The sequence below is a fragment of the Molossus molossus genome, unplaced genomic scaffold (assembly GCF_014108415.1).
Source record: "Molossus molossus isolate mMolMol1 unplaced genomic scaffold, mMolMol1.p scaffold_m16_p_3, whole genome shotgun sequence".
Lineage (NCBI taxonomy): Eukaryota > Metazoa > Chordata > Mammalia > Chiroptera > Molossidae > Molossus > Molossus molossus.
Window position 1 is genome coordinate 45287193 of NW_023425366.1, and position 18549 is coordinate 45305741.

The 18549-nt window shown below is 46.8% G+C and overlaps 1 protein-coding gene across 1 annotated transcript; it reads right to left on the reverse strand.

Annotated features, from left to right (window-relative positions):
• Window positions 1-2989: 2989 nt before the first annotated feature.
• On the reverse strand, window positions 2990-18222 carry CD180 (CD180 molecule). Its single transcript, XM_036280918.1, has 3 exons — window positions 17983-18222; window positions 7798-7964; window positions 2990-6322 (listed from the first exon to the last, which is right to left on the reverse strand). Exons 1-3 carry the CDS (start codon window positions 18070-18072, stop codon window positions 4597-4599), a joined length of 1983 nt encoding a protein of 660 aa, XP_036136811.1. The 5' UTR covers window positions 18073-18222; the 3' UTR covers window positions 2990-4596.
• Between the last annotated feature and the right edge of the window lie 327 nt (window positions 18223-18549).

The window sequence follows — 18549 nt, forward strand, 5'->3', positions numbered from 1 at the left end:
TGACTTGCTTAGAACTAATCGCATCCTCTCTCGCTGTAATTCGAGTTAATTTCCTCTTCAGCATTCAGAGCAGGTAGAAGACAGTGTCAGCTACCCCGCCTGGGTCGTATATAAAAATTAAAAAGCCATTTATCACATACTTTTGTAAACTTGAACATTGGAAACAGCACTTACTGGAGAATTGAATGAGAAGGAATGAAGGGCCCGTCTCCTGGACGTTGGGTAGGCAGTGCGCGTTCGGGTCTTGCTGTGTCCAGGTAGCAGGGTGGCTGCCGGCAGGGGGAAAGGTGTAATTTGTGCCCAGATTGTGGGAGTTGCAGCTCACGCAGAGTCCTCTGTGATGGAGGCCAGTGAGTTTTTATGGACTTCAATGCTATTTGCTTCAGTACACTTTGAAATGCAGGGTCAGCTCACTGAGCTACAACATGCGATAATAACACGTTTTTATAGGACTAGCTTGTCAGAGCAGCGACAACATGCGACACATAAAACCAATAAACACACCGTGTCTACAGATTCTATCCTAGTAACCAGGATAAAGCAATAAAATTGACAGCAGCTATCAAAAAGCTCCCTTTCTGACTTTGTAAGGGAATTTACTGTTGCTTAAAACAGGTGCTGTGGCAGGGCCTTAGATCAGCGCAGTTACGGAGCTTCAAGTCCTGCTGTGTGGAAGGGGCGCCTGCCTGGTCAACGCACGCAGAGGGCTGAGTGCGTTTTGCTAGGGCTTGGGACCCTCCAGTCCCTAGGGGATGCAGTTCACACTAGACAGATTCCTCAGAGTGGGTGGTTTTCCCGAGTTGCACATTCAGTACCATGGAGGAGCATGTGGCTATGGAGTGGAGGTCATCACTCTGTTTCCTGCTGCTGCGTATCACCTGGAGGCGGGCAAGAACCTCATCTGCTACAATACACGGGCCTGGAGTCCTAGCGTGTGCCTTCCGTACCCTGTGGTGGAAGGGAGGATGCAGACAGGGAGGGAAGTAGTAAAGGAGGGACGTGCAGAGGGAGAGAAAGAGGAAAGGAAAGGAGGGAAGAAACGTAAAGGAAAAGGAAAAGGAAGAAAGAAAGGGAGGGAGGGGCTGCCTGTGGTCGTGCTGTCTGCATCTTCGTGCTCACCATCAGCAATATTTCCCATAGTTTCCAGAGCTGATCATCTTATTTGGTGCAAACCAATGAACATAATGAACGCAACAAAAGAACCATGTGTCCTACCACCTCCTGCCTGGATTCCCAACGGTGAATGGTTCCTGAGCAAGACCGGGCAGCTGGGGGGTGCAGTCAGCAGGAGGCGCTCGCTCCTCCTTCAGAGGGTGGCTGCCTGGCCTTTCTAAACCAGTGCTGTCCCAGGCCCCGGGGATGAGAGGCCTTCCCTGGAGCAGCAGTCAGGAAGACGCTTAGAGAGTCCGGCAAGGCAGCCACGCCCACTTCTGACTTCAGTCCCTTCTGAGCCCGAAACTCAATGACCAAAGACTTTAGTAGCTGCCAAATTCAAGATGAATACCCACCCAGTAGTGGCTCCGATGGGCCATCGCAGAAGGATGCCCCACCATCCTAGGCCCGGAAGAAGTAAGGGTGGCTCAGCGGTGTGCCTCAACATTCTCGGATTTTCAGGCACTTTCTCCTTTAACACACGTCCTTAAAAAACTGCCTCTCAAGTGCTTTCCTGGGAAGTCAAGGAAAACTCCCTTCTCAGACACCTGTTTTCCTAAAAGCTGATATTCAAGATCCCTAAAGCCGTTGACTGCGATGCTTCCTTTCATCAGCAGAGTAGTGCCGTGCTTGCCCGCTCTGGCCAGGCCCGGCCAGCTTGGACTCAGATGGATTTAGTACCCATCCATCCCTGCCACCTCTCTGGGCTTTGAGGGGCTTGGAGGGGAAGACGCATCTGAGCTCAGGAGTTGATTGAGAGCGAGCTGAGGATGGAGGAGCAGATGGAAGGTCTTGCGCACTTCTCTCTGCTTCCAGAATGTAAAGGGGAAGGAGATACACACTTTGGAATAAAACTGAGATACTATGCCAGTGATGAGGCCTTCAGGAAACTAGCCTGGGAGTTAGCTGGGAATGCCCACTTCTCACCAGGCCTTGGGGTGGGAACAGGTGAGGTGAGCCAGGCACCCACCTTGGGCACATAATCTAAGGGGGCACCCAAAAACCCAGTAATGAAGATAAAACATATTTTAACACAACATAAAAAACAAACAAACAAACAAAAAAACGAATGCAAAGCATTCACAGTGAACAAAATATCAACATTTTAAACAAAGACGAGACTGGTATTACTAATTTTTCCTTTTCCTCAGGCTCTAAAATGGTTCAGCATGGCACTGTTACAAACCCTGTATTTAAAAATTGTTTTTAAATTTTATTTATTGATTTTTAGAGAGAGAGAGGAAGGGAGAGAGAAACATCAATTCGTTGTTCCACTTATTTATGCATTCATTGGTTGATTCTTGGACATGCCCGGACCAGGGACCAAACTCGAAACCTATACCTGGACAACACTCTGACCAACTGAGCCACCTGGCCAGGGCTTGTTTAAAATTGTAATGTCTTATCATCAATTTTTTTGCAATAACGTAAAGTTTTCAAAATATTGCATTAAATTTTTGTCTTGATTACTGAGTTTCTTGGTTCTCCCTTAAATTTTTGTATTTGTATTGTTGACACTATTACAGATTTCCCCATTTTTGCCCTTTGGCCTGTGGGTACCCAGCCCCCACCCCTTCCTGTTTTTCATCTAGTCCTCCCCTCCTCCTCTGAGGCTGTCAGTCTGCTCCCTGTCTCCATGCCTCTGTTTCTGTTTTGTTTGTCAGTTTCTTTTATTCATTAGATTCCACATATAAATGGGAACATGGTAATTGTCTTCCTCTGACTGGCTTATTTCACTCAGCATAATCCCCAGTTCCATCCATGCTGCCGAAAAAGGTAAGATTTCCTTCTCTTTTACGGCCACAGAATGTTCCATTGTGTGAATGTACCACAGCTTCTTTGTACACTCATCTAGTGATGGGCATTTGGGCTTTTTACAGATCTTGACTATTGTACAAAGCATGGTTCCCTTAAATTCTGCACCTAAGGCAAAAGCCTCACTCACCTGACACTAGCCCTGACCTTGTGTCTCTAACCAAGAACTTGTGGGAAAACTTGGCCTCCTGTTTAGTAGAAAATATCCCCTAAGAGTAACAGCATTTCCAGGGAAGGTTTATGATGTCTTTTCACTATTTCCTTGTCTTTCCTGTCTTTTCTGGGCATAGAGAAGTAAAAAGGAGTTGGTCCCCAAGTTTCCACTCTGTTATCATGTCCCACTATTATGCCCTCAACCTAAGGGCCAATAAATTCTAACTGAATATTTATCAAATTTTCCTTTGATATTTAATCAGGAATTTATAACTGTAAGTTACCATCGCTAGCCTAGAACAGGTTCTGGAACTCAACCGAGGCCTTGTACATGCAGCACCCGCGTCTACGATGTAGACTTCAGAAGAGGAGTCCTGCAGGAGCGCGACCCTTTGGGCGCCGGGAAGGCCTAAGTCATCACCTGCCAGCTCCCTGTCCTCTTTCTCTCTCTGCATTCGATGGTCCTGCCTTATCTCTGTCGCTGGTGCTACCCCGGCTCCACAGAAACCGCTCGCCGAGCCAGCTGACTGTGTTCTCGACAGATGGCTAGCGCGCAGAGATGCTGTCCCACCAGCCGTCATTGTAAAAGTGCTGTCTCAATCGCTGTCCCGGTGAATAGGCATTGGAGCTGGGCTGGGAGCCCAGCCACCACTGATCTCATGGTCCCGTGGAAAAGAGGATTCGCAGGACCAGGCATCCCCATGAGAAGCGCATTTGGACAGTGGCCCACCTGAAAGCCAGGCTCTGAGCCGACAGTGAGCACTCCAGATCGGCAGGACGAGCCTCCCTGGTCCTCAGGCTCGCGTGTGAGCAGAAATCCTAGAGCTTGGGGAGGGGAGATGGGGCAGGGGAGTCTTTTTATTCTTTATTTTTTGTGGTGATTTGCACCCTACATTGTAGAGACCACAGACACCTGAGGATGAGGGAGATGAATGGAGTCGATTTGATGGCAAGATTCACTTTTCAGCCTCTTATAAATTCATCATTTTCCCTTTTTCATTTAAAATGAGCGTTAAGACTTTATCCACAGCAAGTTCCCCCAAATGCTCATGACTGAGAACTCAGACGCAAGCACAGTGCCTGACTGTGGGAAAGAGAGTTGGGAGCTGGGGTCCTCAGCACACCCAGGTGGTGGCAGTGAGGGTCAGGGTGGGAGGTGCTTCGAAGGATGTCATGAGAGTAAGGGCAGTGGCCTCCTTGTGGGTGACAGTCCTGGCTTTGCCCTGCCACGGGCCCTCCATCAGCTTCCACCACCTTCCACGTGAGGAGATGGCTCTGGTCTCTCACAGCTGCATCTGTCCCTCGTTTACTTTCCAGGAAGGTCCATTAGTTCTGCGGCTCAGAAAAGCACAGTAAATCTCTGCCCGGTGCCAGCAACCAAGGTGTAATGTCTGGTCACGAACAGACAATATAGTGCCTCTACTTATGGCAATTTTGCAAAACACATTTACTTGCCATCTCTGGAAATCTTCATCACTAAATGTGCTGGTATTTCCACCTTAGAAGGTACTTAACTGAAAAGACGAGCAGAATGGTGAACAAGAATAAAAACACCACGAGAGAAAAGATGCCCACGGCTGTAATCCCGCAGGACAGTTCGACCTCCGAGAGCTTAGCGCCCCTGAGAGACGGGGGGTTTGCACACACGGTCTCCTCCGTGTCCTCGAGCTTGTGCAGGTTTTCCTTGCACCACGTTATGAAAGCAACATTTGAGCAAGTGCAGTCCAGAGGGTTGTGGCTTAGATTAATGGTGCTCTGCTGGGACAGGATGGGGAGGAGATGGGGTGGGACGATGCAGATGCTGTTGTTGGCCAGGTTGAGGTAGATCCCCTTGTGATGGCTAAGAGCACTGATGCTATTGTCCGTCAGGTTGTTGTGGCTTAAGTCTACGTGGCTCATTTTCCCAAGGCTGCGGAATGCTTGCTGGTCTATTGAGAGGAGCTCACAGGAGGATAACATCAGAACCTCCAAGCTGCCTACTGTCTGAAGTAGGTTGGTCTTTGAGATGCTCCCGTCTTGAAAGCGATTTCCCTGTAAATTCAATTGCCGGAGATCCGCCAGGCCTTCTAGAAGGTGCTGATTGCTGGTATCGAGGAGGCAGTGAGAGAGATTCAGAGCCTGCAGGAGACGGAGGTTTTGGAAAGGACTTTGGTCAGCGCTAACGCTCAAGTGAGTAAATGCCAAGTCCAGCACTTGCAGCCTAGGACACTCTTCGAAGGCCTGGTCCTGGAGACCGATGGCCTGGGCGTAGCTCAGGTTTAGGTGCTGCAGGTGGTGCAGGCCTTTGAGCGGCAGATTGCAGCACTCAGGGGCCTTCACAACACTGTGGCTTAAGTCAAGTCTCTGAAGATTTTCTAGTTTTTCCAAACACCCAGCACCGAGGTCCAGTTCCCTCAGGTTGCCTTTGATGGAGAGGTCTGTAAGGGACGGGAAGCTGGCCGCACTGATTTGACACAGTTGGTCAAAGTGATTTACATTGAGAACTAATTTCTTGAGAGAGGTCATTCCCTGAATCCCAGGGGGTAACCCTGACAGGTGAGCTGCCGTCAGATCCAACTCCTGGAGGCCCGTGAAGCAGCGAAGTGTGGGCGGGGACAGGTCAGAGAAATGGTGCTTCTGCAAGTTGATGCTCTCGACAGACACTTCACAAAGTCCCTCGAGCATGGCTGGAGTAAGGTCTTGGCTCTCAGTGTCCTCGTATGTCCCCAGCCAGAGAGACTGGGTGGTAGAGTTCTGTAGACCTTTCAATATCACCGACAAGTCAGGAGCCCCTCCAAATCTCAAACTCTGGAAGACTTTTGACTGGAAAGCCCCAGGTTCGATGCCTCTAATGTCATTGCCGTCAAAGTTGAGGCGCAGGTTGGTGGCCTCCAGAGTGCTCATGTCCTTCCCAGAGAGGTAGTGTATGGCGTTGTTCTGAAAATCCAGAACCTTCAGATTCTGTGTCGGGAAGTGTTCTGGGAACTTGATGGAGGAAATGTGGTTACTTCCAAGGTACAGACTTTCCAAGTGGTTCAGGTTGTGCACTGGGATGAACTCGAGACTGGATATTCCTATTTGGATTAAAAAAAGGTGCTGCAGTGACCTGGGCCCATTTAGTGAGGTTTCTGCCATGAATATCAGGGGATTTCCAGTCAACACAATTGTGTTCAGTTGATGGTGGCTTTGAAAAGTGTCTTCATGTATCCAGTTAATCTGGCACCTTAAAATGATAATAGTATTTAACAATGATTAATTGGAAATAAGAAAAACCCCGGTCACAGTGACCTATATTAACAAAGTCATCATTTGTGTATAGTGAAAACAGTGTACACTATTATTCAAAATAAAACATAAGAAAGACAAACAGAATTCTCCAGCTGGAAAACCTGTCCTGGCCCATGCACTTTTTAAAAATGCAGTCAAGCCCTGGCCAGTTTGGCTCAGCGGTTAGAGCGTCGGCCTGTGTTCCAGAGAGTCCCGGGTTCTGTTCCCGCTAAGGGCATGTACCTCGGTTGCAGTTTGTCCCCAGCCCTGGTCGGTCGTGTGGGTGGCAGCCACTCGATGTGTCCCTTTCACATCGATGTTTCTCTCTCTCTCTCTTCTCTCTCTCTCTCTCTCTCTCTCTCTCTCTCTCCCTCCTACTCTACCTGAACAAAAAAACGGAAAAATGTCCTTGAGTAGAATAAAAAAAAAAAAAAAAAAATGCAGTCAAACTCACTTCATCTAAAAGTAAGATGCGGTAAGTGAGAGGGAAAGTGAATTTCCTTGGGGCATAATAGGTAGGTGCCAGAATGAGCTGTGTCTCTTTCAGGGCAAGGTTTTTCTCTCAAGTGTTTCTGAGCATGTGCACTGGAAGTGGCTGGGGGGCGGGGGGGGGGATCTGGACTGGGGGTCAGGAGGGCAGAGTCCCTGTGTCCTTACTCTGCAACCTTGAGCAATCTCACAGTGTCTCCTTGAGCCTCCATTTCCTCATCGAACCTGAGCAGAACCACCATATTCACTGTGCTTCCCTCATGTGGTGGTTTACACACGAAAGGGTGTCCGGCTGGAAATACCCTCCCACTCGGCAGAAGCTTAAGTTGAACAACCAAAGAAACCTTTGTGCAAAAGGTACAGACACCATCCACATGCAGAGCCCCTCCCTCCCTCCCTCCCTCCCCCCCCTCACACACACACACACACACACACACTGTATTGCCCTTTTGTTTGCTTCCTTTATCTCCTTGTGATACTTCTGTGCACTGGTTCATAAACACTGGTTCATAAACTCATAAACACTGGTTCATAAACACTGGTTCGGCATTGGGAATCCGGATTCTGCCTCTAAAACCAAATAATAGAACTCTTTTCCTGATTTTGTGTTTCTCTTGTAATGTGTTTTAAATGTTATCACCCAGTAACATACTACAGTATGGCACCTGACTTAGTACAGTTTTGCTACCAATATTCCTTGGACCTTCTTAACAGCATGACTGACCCAATCTAGTTGAACAATTAATTCCTTTTCTTCTCTATTGATTGTTATTTTTTAAATTATATTTCACCTACATAAAACTAATTTAGGGGAGAGGGTGAACATATAGGATAAGCAGATTGTCCCTGTGCCCCCCAGAAGGTCCCGGACACAATTGGAATGCAAGTTGTGTTATTCCTTAAGTAAAATATCAGCTGCACACAAGGAACTCAGATACATACCTGGTTAAATCCAAAAAGATAAGCTCTATGAGTCTGCTGAAAGTTGTGTTTTGAATTGTAGGCAAGAAATTGAAACCAAATTCCAAAAATTCTGTTGTGTTCGGTAGAGTGTCAGGAATTTCTCTGAGACCTAAATTTTCACAGTTATATGTTCTGTTGGCTTCTTTCTGATGAGAAAAACGATATAAATTAATATCAGATTCATAATTTAATTGACTAGCAAATTTACATATATGCTATTTTTTGAGCAACCATCCCACTTCTAGGAGTTTTAACCAAATATATACTTGCAAAATCACAAAATGACTTATGCATAACATTATTCATTTTAACATTATTTTTTGTATTAGAAGATTGACAATAACCAGCTTATCCATCACTATAAGATTAGTTGAACAAAATATGGCACATTCACAAAATGGAACTTCAGCAGCTAAAAACAAAATGAGAAAGATCTCCACACGCTGATATGAGGTGATATCCAGGTATAATGTGTGGTGAAAAAAGCAAGTTGATGAGCGTACATATATAGTACACAGGATGTAGTATGCAGCATATTGTATACTGCATTTTCTGTAACAAAGATATGTGTGTGCTTTTTTATATTTGCAAAAAGAAGCCATGGGGGGAAACTCAAAACTGATTGTCCTGAAGGGGAGACAAGGACCAGATAAAGAAACAAGAAAGGAAACAATGTGTCTTTGAATATACCTTATTTTATAGGTTTGAATTTGGATGTCTGAAAACGTTTTATTTCATCTTGAAAATAAATCAACTATAGATTAGCATCAACAAAATTAGACAATCAGACATTCATACTTTCTGATGTGATACAATTTTAAATACACAGTACCACCTAGGAGTTACCCCACCCCCACCCCACCTAATTAAAGCTTGAATGCAATCATGACTTTAGGCTTAACTTCCAGTTTATAAGGGATATGGAGGATTTAAGTACAACAGCACCACAAGGTAGCAATCAGCCAAATGCGGAAGGTGGGACATTCTACAGAGCAGCTGACTTTGTTTCGTGACCCTGCGAACGCCGTGGGAGGAAGTGGAGAGAGGACGGGGGAGGAGATGGGAGACTGTTCTTGTAAAAAGACACACAAAAGCTACTTCAGAAACATAACCAACAAATAACAGAGTAGCCCTTGTTTAGATTCTGGTTCAAATAATACATTTAGGGAAGACTTTTATAGACTTACAGGATATTAGAGAGTATTATATAATTATAAATTTTGTTAATAATGAGAGAAATGTTCTTGTTTCTTTGAGGTGCATTTTGAAGTATTTAGGGATAAAAGGACACGATGTTTGAGATTTGCTTTAACATACTCTGGCAAAAAAGGAAGGAGGCAAGGAGTAGACAGGAGATTAGTAGACAAAAGGTTGACAGTGGTCGGGTTGTTGAATGTTGAGTGACACATACAAAGAGATTCCATGTAACTAACCACATTTGCACATGTGCTTAGAAATTTTCTTAATACAACCCATGAATGAGCCAGCCGTGAGGCACCGACCTTGGAGTGTGAATTCGTTTTGGATCTCTAGAACCACGGGCTGCTGTTCTGGGGGCACAGCCCTGAACATAAGTGCAGAGGACGTGTGATCCTGTGTCCCAGGACAATCAACTACTCAGAATTCTGCCAGTAACTGCTTGTTAGATTCCCTAACACAAGTTGTAAATCTTGGACTAACTGGGTAAAAATGGGAAGGGGTTGGTCAGACGTCTATAGAATGACGGGGTCATAACTTATCTGGATGATGCCTTAGGATAAAGCAAAGTGGGCAGGTATGAAGGTCTGATGGGATCTATTTTGAAATAATATCCAAGGAAAGTGCACTTGGGGGCCACCTGTCAGATCGTCGCAGGCTTCCTGTGATTTCATCTAACCCCCCCGCCCCCGCCCGAGCATGCAGCAGTCTCCCTAGACCTGCCCCATCAGGCTGGTCAGCAGCTCTCTCTGGACTGAGTGGCAAACAGCCCGGCTTAGCTGGAAACAGAGGAGCACACGCATTCTGTCTGCTCTGAAGCGTGATGTTTCCGAGATGGCGCCGTTTTCATTGCTTTGTGCTTTGCTCGCTCCAGCCTCTGCTAAGTGGGCAATTCTGTAGCTACAGCGAGCATGTCCTCTTCAGGAGCCGCCGCTGCTTCTCTATTGGGACGATATTACGGACGTCACTGATGAACGTGCCGCATTTGTATTTCTTTGTAACTCATTTTTTGTTTTAAAGACCCAGAGTCCTCCAGGCACTACCACAAAGCCACCGAATGTCCTTGAAATGCACCCTGTGCACTTAACACTTAGATTTAGCTGACTGGTGGGGAAAACACAAGGTGTGGACCCCTGCCTGAGGCCCGTGGACATGGACGGCCAGAGAGGGTGTGTGTGCAGCTGCCTCCCCAGGAGCTGTTAAGGTTCGGATTCCCTTTGCGGGGACATCTTTCTCTTCTGGTCCCCATTGGCATAACTGATGTCACATGCATGTGGGGGGAGGGGCCTTGCCTCATTTCATCCTGCTCTGTTCTGGCCCCGTGACAAAGGCTCCACGCCGGCAGTTCCTGCCTCCTGGACATACACGTGCCCGTGCACCTGAACTGCTCCTCTTTGGCGCTTTATTAGGCACTTGATTGCATTGCTGATTGGAAAGCTGAGGACTGAGCCGGGGCTCTGCTGAGCCGGTGGCCTGAGGGAGCTCCCAGCAGAAGGAAAGGCAGGTGAGTGAAGTGGCCAGTGAGAGTCCCGGGCCAGCGGATTTCACCCCCCGAGGAGTACTGGCAGCACTGAGAGCCGTGTCGTAACCTTCCGCCCTAGTTAGGGAAACTGCCTCTGAGTCCTGGGAGGAAGATGCAAATGATAAGAATCGTAGCTTGTGAGCGAATTTAAAAAGCAAACATATTTCTGAAAACGCGTTGGCCCCCTCTCTGGCTTTCGTGTTCACACTCCTGGACAATCCAAGGGACCGTTTCAGAAATACGGATGGTGATACCCCAACTTCTTAAGCTCTGAATCATTTAAGTAGCATTAAATTGTTTTCGGTTCATTGTATTTTTTAAGGCATGGAGTATACACACACAGGCGCGTGCACACACACACACACACACACTCATTCTTTTTGTTTTGTTTTCATCTATTTTTTTTTTTTATCCTCACCCGAGGACATTTTTCCATTTTTTTGCTCAGGTAGAGTGGGAGGGAGAGAGAGGAACAGAGAGAGAGAGAGAGAGAGAGAGAGAAACATCGACGTGAAAGGAACACATCGAGTGGCTGCCACCCACACGACCGACCAGGGCTGGGGACAAACTGCAACCGAGGTACATGCCCTTAGCGGGAACCGAACCCGGGTCTCTCTGGACCGCAGGCCGACACACTAACCACTGAGCCAAACCGGCCAGGGCTGTTTTTAATCCTCAACCTAAGATATGTTTTTATTGATTTTTGAGAAAGAGAGGGAGAGAGAGACAGAGACAGAGACAGACATTAACGTGAGAGAGAAACACCAATCAGTTGCCTCCCGTGTGTGCCCTGATTGGGATCAAACTTGCAACCTAGGTGTGTGCCCTGACCAAGAATCGAACCTGCAATCTTTTGGTGTATGAGATGATGCTCCAAATAACTGAGCCACCTGGTCAGGGCTCATTCTTTTTGTTTTTAAGACTAAATTGCAGGTGCCATGACCCTTTACCCCTAAATCTCTTAAGGAAAAGGATATTCTTATACAACCACAGTGCCATTACCAAAAATTCAGATTATTTAACATTGATACGTTATTATTATCCAATATACAGTTTATATTCAAATTTTGCCAATAGCTCCACTATTGTCTATTATAGTAATTTTTGTTTTTCCAATCCAGGCTCATGCACTGTATTTATTTTTCTTGTCTCGTTAGTCCCTCAGCCTTTCATTATCTCTCGTGGCACTGATTTATTTTATTTATTTATTTACTTATTTTAACAAATACAGGCTCATAGTTTATGGGATGTACCTCATTTATTTTTTTAAACCTGTCTTCATGATTTAATTCAGGTTATACATTTTTGGCAGAAATACTACATCAGGGAGGTTATATCTTTCTCGCTGTCAGGATTCATATAAAAACTTTTTGAGGGCAAGTTCTGATAGCACAGCACAGGATTTGGGGACAGAATGATCGTGCCGCAGAGAAGACAAGGACAGGATGCAGGGAAGGAGTATGGTGTGGACACTGCCATTTTGCTCGGGGTGGGCTGCCTGCCAGGGTCACCTGTTCAGTTCTTTCCCAGGCAGACGCCCACCACCACTTTTGCAGCTTCTGTGGTTTCTCTGAGCTCCAAATGACCACTTCCTATAAACTCAGACTTTATTCTCTAGACTTCCATACGGAGTCCATTTCCAAAGTCACTGTCTCAGTCTTCTGCTTTGGTGGGTTCCAGACAGCACCCCTTCCGGATGTGAACTCATGCAGTTCGCAGGACTTTGCACGGCTACGTGGCATTCAGGACAGCTGCCCCTGCCCACCCCATCCCAAGTCTCGGAGCATTTGCTCAGGACCTCCGTGCACTGGGACCTGCACCAACCCCTGTGTCTCTGGCTTCACGTCAGAGCTGCTTTTACACTGCGAGGACTCCCAAATGTTGGGTCTGCATTTGCCATCCTTTTCCCTGCAGGTATTCATTTGCATTTTCTCAATCAGGATCTTATTTTGCTTCTTTCTGCTAACACCCTGCCTGTCCCACTGTATTTTCTCTTCTCACAAGTGTGGAAATCATTTTCTCATTTAGAATCCTCTGAGTTTCACTCTCGTACCAAACCCCACCTTTTCAGATGTCGTCTGCACGTGGCACGTGCACCAGCCAGCTGCCCCATGCAGGAGAAATCTGGGAGGCTGAATCCCAGTCCCCCCCCCCCCCCCGTTAATCACTCCTCTATCCGGAGATGGCAGTGTGACTGAGCCAAATCCCAGAGTAACAATTACACTCTGCTGCAAACAAAACAAAACATTCCCAAGAGGGCACAGTCCTAAAACTTTGTTGTCAATCTGATTCCTCTGGGCAAAGGGCATTCCAATTATGTGCAGTCCATTTTCTGTTTGTCTGCAGTCAGACCGCTCCGGTTCAAATCCCAGCGCTCAACCACCAAGCTGTGTTCTCTGGGTCTCCTTTTCCTCCAACTGTAATGGAGGACAATAACCCTCTTTGTTGGCCGACTCTGAGGATTAATTAGATGATGTATGTCAAGCACTCCCAAGAGGAGTTAGTATTTCACTGGATCATCACAGCATCATGTCATTGTCCAGTCTCTAGAGCTATTAGGAAGCCCTTGTATCCATGAACTTGGAGTTCTCTAAAAAGTAGCTCTACTAAGTCCCCACTCCCACCCCAGCCATACCTAGGATTGAAGGACTCTCTCCTGCCATGGTTCTGAGTGTACAGAACCGCTGAGATGAGCCCGTCTGAAATGAGTAGGCATGCCTACACGCCCAAGTAATCATTCAAGAGCACATCTAACATGTTACCAGAATCCAAATCACAGACCACTGGATTCCAGCTTACGCTTCATGTATTTGTCAGCCTCCAAAGACTTGGTCGTGGGTCTCATTTTGTTACTCGTGGCACACACACAGAGAACATGGAGCATTTAGCAATGGACAATTCTACATGGAGTGTGGATGGGTGTTCGTTGTATTATTTCTAGAACCTGTCTAAATTTGAAATATTTTCAAACAAAAATTTTATTTAAAAATTCACCTTGACTCCTACCTCACTTCATATGCAAAAAGCACTTTCAGATGGACTATAGATCTAAATGTGGAACCTGGAAATAGAAATAAATACAAAACAATAAAACTTCTAGAAGAAAACATAGGATAACACCTTCATGGCCTTGAGGAGGTAAAAATTTCTTCAACAGGACAGACGTGCATTGCAAATAAAGCAGCAATGATAAATCCAGCTCCGTTCAAGTGAAGGACCTCTGCTCAACAGACGCTATCACTAGTAACCTAAAACCTATATAATGTTATTAACCAATGTCACCCCAATGAATTCAATTTTAAAAAAAGAAAGAATTCTTGAAAAAGGAGACTTCGATGAGCTTAAATCCCAGAGTAACAATTACCCTCTGCAAATAAAACAAAAACATTCCCAAGAGGACACAGTCCTTCCAGGTCGGTAAGTACATCCAGGTGGCAGGAGGGAGGTGTACCTCGTTGCCATGAGGACAGAAGCCCCTGCTCTCGAGACCCTCTAGATCCAGCTCTATGTGCCTCTTCATCTGTATCCCTTATAATATATTTTATAATAATCTGGTAAACAAAGAAAAATAAAAAGATATCACTACAAAAGTGGAAAGGCAAGCCACAGAGTGGGAGAAGTTATTTGCAACGTGATTAAGGACTTGTATCCACAGTACTGTACATAAAGAACTCTTACAACTCAATAAAAAAAAAAAAAAAATACAGACACTCCAAAGAATCTGGGCTAAAGACTTGAAAAGGCACTTCACATACTCAAGGATATGCACATGGCCAACAAAAGCATGAAAATGTATTCAATTTAATTATTCATCAGGAAAATAAAAATTAAATACCAGTATCCACCCATCAGAATGGTTTTGTAAAACAAACAATAGCAAAAGTTAGTGAGGCTGTGGAGCAAATAGAACTCATATACACTACTGCTGAATATAAATGTGTATTAACAATTTGGAAACTGGCAATATCTGCTTAAGTGAAACATGTATACCTGTGACCAAATGCATCCTCTCCCTGGTATACACCTAATAAAGATTTGTACGCTTACATACTAAAGACACAGATAAGAATTCCAAAGCAACAGCATTCATAATAGCTAAAAAACTGAAAACAATGCAAATGTCCATTAACAGGAGAATGGATAAGTAAATGGTGGCTCACCAATACAACAGAATACCATTCTGCAATAAAAATGAACAAATGATTGTTTCACACAACATCATCAATAAATCTCATATATTTAATGTTGAGCAAGAAAAGCCAGACACAAAAGTGTACGTGATATATGGTCTCATGTACATAAAATTCAAAAAGAGGCAAAATCGGTCTGTGGTGATGGAGGTTAGAGAACGGAATGTCCTGGGGGGCCAGTGCCTGGGAGGAGGTGGGGCTCCTGAGGACCTGAGAAAGTCTTGTTTCTTGATCTGGGTGCCGGTCACATGGATGTATTTGCTTAATGAAAGCTCACTAACTGCACACTTGGGACTGGTGAACTTTTCTACACTTGCGTTTTACTTCAACAAAGAGTTTACTAAACTCAAAACAAAGAACAACGAAACCAAACCTTGTGTTTAGAATAGAGCCTGACGCACTCATCGTGGTCATGTGAACATATATACATTCTGTGGTTAGTTATGCTTCAGCTGGAGGGCAAGAGCAAAAGAAAAAAGGGAAGCAGGGGGGAGGGGTGATTACCGGGACGTTTGCCCTTGAAGAAGGACCAAACCTTAAATCAAGCTTCCTGTCCCACCGTTCCGCTGTCATCCCATGCGCCGGTGGCCTCCACCCGTCTCCGTCCCTCCCAGCCACCCGCCCTGCGCTCACACAGAGTAAGGGCTCAATACGCAGCCTTAGCATCCTGCAGACCAGAGCTCAGGCATGAGGTCCAGGGAAATGTAGATCCAATGTCAATTGAATAGGTCCCAGAGCATTTAAAATCCGAGTTGTTTGAGAGAGAGGGCTGTGTGGAGGTCGTTGTATTGGAAGTTTTCGTGGGCTTTCCAAATCGCCTGCGACTCTCTTGTGGACTTCGGAAGAGCTGTTGGGGCTTTGCAGGCATATGGGGATTTAACAGTTGAGTGGGTAGGCTTAAGAGTGAGGTGCTTAGCCTGGCTGGTGTGGCTCACTGGTTGAGCATCGACCCATGCACCAAGAGGTCACCAGTTCAATTCACAGTTAGGGCACATGCCCATGTTTTGGGCCAAATCCTCAGTGGAGAGCATGCAGGAGGCGGCCAATTGATGTTCTCACTCATCATTTCTATCTCTCTCTCCCTCTCCCTTCCTCTCTCTAAAATCAATAAAGAAAAAACATTAAAAAACAAAAACAAAAAAAAGAGTGAGGTGTTTAAAAAATCTGCTTCCCTTCCTAGCTGGTGTGGCTTTGTTGGTTGGGTGTATTCCTGGGCACTGAAATGTTGCTGGTTCAATTGCTGGTCAGGGCGCATGCTGGGTTTCAGGCTGAATCCTTGGTGGGGGGGCAGCCAATTGATGTTCTGCTCTCACATAGACGTTTCTCTCTCTTTCCCTTCCTCCCTCCCTCCCACCTTCCTCCTTCTTTCCTCTTTCTCTAGAAATCAATAAAATATCTTTTTTTTTATTCTCACCCGAGGAAAATTTTGCATTTATCTTCAGGTAGAATGAAAGGGAGAGAGGACGGAAGAGAGAGAGAGAAACATCGAAGTAAGAGAGGCACATTACCTGGCTGCCACCCACATGACCCCAACCGGCGCCGGGGACAAACTGCAACCGAGGTACATGCCCTTAGCAGGAACCAAACCCAGGACTCTCTGGTCCAGTTCGCGGGCTGACACTCTAACCGCTGAGCCAAACTGGCCAGGGCTAAAAGATCTTTTTAAAAAATCTGCTTTGCAGTGAGCTGGGATATAATGGTGCTATTATCCTAGGTAAGGATGCCATCAGATGTAGATGGCATACATACTTGGTCACTGAAGAGGTGGAGTCCCCACTCCTGCCCCCTTATCATGCCACCTACATACATGTGTGTATGAAATTGACCTTCCAACCCGAATGAGGAGGAGACAGCCTTCTGGGCCTGATAGAAACTTCCTACTCACTCCCTTCGTTACAAGATGAATTGTGCCCCCACCCCTAACCAAATTCGCATGATGAATTCCTAACCAGGTCCCTCAGAATGTGACTTTATTTGAATATAGAATCTTTAAGTAGGTAATTACATTGAGATGAGATCACCAGGGTGGGCCCTACCAATATGACTGGTGTTTTTATGAGAAGAATAAATTTGGAGACAGACAAGTACAGGGGGAAGACAGTGTGAAGACATAGGGAGAAGACCGCTATCAACAAGTCAAGGAGAGATCTTGGAAGAAACCAACCCTGCCAACACCTTGACCTTGGAACATTAGCTTCCAGTACTGTGAGAAATACGATTCTGTTGTTTAGGTCACCTAGAGCTGCGGTACTTCGCTATGGCAGCTTCAACAGTCATCCGCCGTCCTAGCCTTCATTTCCCCAGGGCGTTGTGCCTCCTCTTAGTCTAATGCATCCCAAATCCATCCTAAGACCAGACTCCCAGGCCGGATCCAGTCCTGGCTGGGTCCTTGCTCTTGCCCTGCAGGTCTTTACCCTGTTCTCCCTCGTCATTCTCCTTCCTGCCCGTGGCTCCCACCTTTCTGTCTGCATCCTGCTTCGCCTGCCTCTTCTGCTCTTTGCCCCTTCTTAGGAAAGCAGCCCCCCCTCCCCCGAGCACCAGACTGATGGTCCTTCCTGCTCCCAGCCCTGGTCCGACAGGCCGCGTGGTGCTGTCGACTTGCTGGGGTCAGAGACAGCGGGAGGAAGGTTAAAGCATTTCAGAAGATGGCCAGGGACTGAGGCCCTTCCTCTCGCCCACCTCCTCCAAGCATTTCCCACAGGCTGATAAATATTGCTATGGTCCAAAACAGAAGGTGCAATTTGGCTCTGTTCTCCGATGTCGCTCTGTGGGTTAGGAAACAGATGGAGGGCTGTCCAACGCGAGCAGAATGCCAGACTCAGAGCGGTCTTCATGCGCCCTGCAACCTGGCACAGGTGAGCTCTGCCCACCCCACCCCAGGGCCAGGGAACTGAAGGACTGTTTGGAGCAGGGGCCATGTGCTGGGATGTTGGACAGAGAGCTCCTCCGTGTGGGAAGCAGGTTTGCGGGTCTGCTCTTTTCACTGGGACCCTATTGATATTTTACGTCCCAATTAGGATTCTTTGGGGGCATTGTTCGCGGAGGAGGAAAACTCGAACTTCCTCCTACTAAGGATCCACGAGATCGTCCCCTGGCTGAGCTCTTGGCTCCTTCTTCACAATAAGAAAAACTTCTGTACGCCTCATCGCCCTTGGAAAACATGGGTATCGGGATGCCACGACTCAGATGGGACTGCAGGCTGAACCTCAGGATTTCCGGGCAGTTTAATCTGGGTAAAGACAAGTTTGGACTCACCTCCTTGCACATCTGCTCCGAGGAGGTGATGACTTTACAGGTGGCAGAAAACAGCACCGCCAGCAGGAGGCCGCGGACGGGGGCGGCCATCACGGGACCAGCGCCACCCCAGCCTGGGGGGCTTGTCCAGCGCCTGGAGCTGAGGAACCGAGTCAGGCTCTGCCAGCCTCGGTAGTTGGCAGCCAGAGGTGTTCAGAAGGGTGATCTCAGAACAAGAAATGCTGGCTGCTCAGCTTTGGGCAGCTCTGTGCTGCAAAAAGAGGAAGTCCCTTTACATGCCACCCACCCTTGCCGAAAATAGCTGAGGACCCAGCCCCAGGGTGGCCGATGCGTTTCCTGGCACACACGAACCAGCCCGACAGCCATCTGGAGCAGCCACACTGGTTCGCAGTGAGATGGGTGCTACTGACTTGAGGCTGCATTCGTGGGATATTATTTATCCCATTTTGGGGGTGGGGCCAACCCCAACAGCTTCTGGTCCCTTTCCTCGAGAGGACCACTTTGCTAGTGGTCCTAGGAGAGTGGCAGGGAGAGGGGCAGGGCAGAGATGGGCATGGCTGGAAGCCC

Bases quoted from the DNA above. Each gene is read 5' to 3' on its own strand.
- CD180 (XM_036280918.1), bottom strand. From the start codon at position 18,072: ATGGCCGCCCCCGTCCGCGGCCTCCTGCTGGCGGTGCTGTTTTCTGCC. The intron at 7,965-17,982 runs GTGAGTCCAAAC...TTTTCTCATCAG, and splicing joins CGGAGCAGATGTGCAAGGAG to AAAGAAGCCAACAGAACATA. The intron at 6,323-7,797 runs GTATGTATCTGA...TATCATTTTAAG, and splicing joins ATCTTTTTGGATTTAACCAG to GTGCCAGATTAACTGGATAC.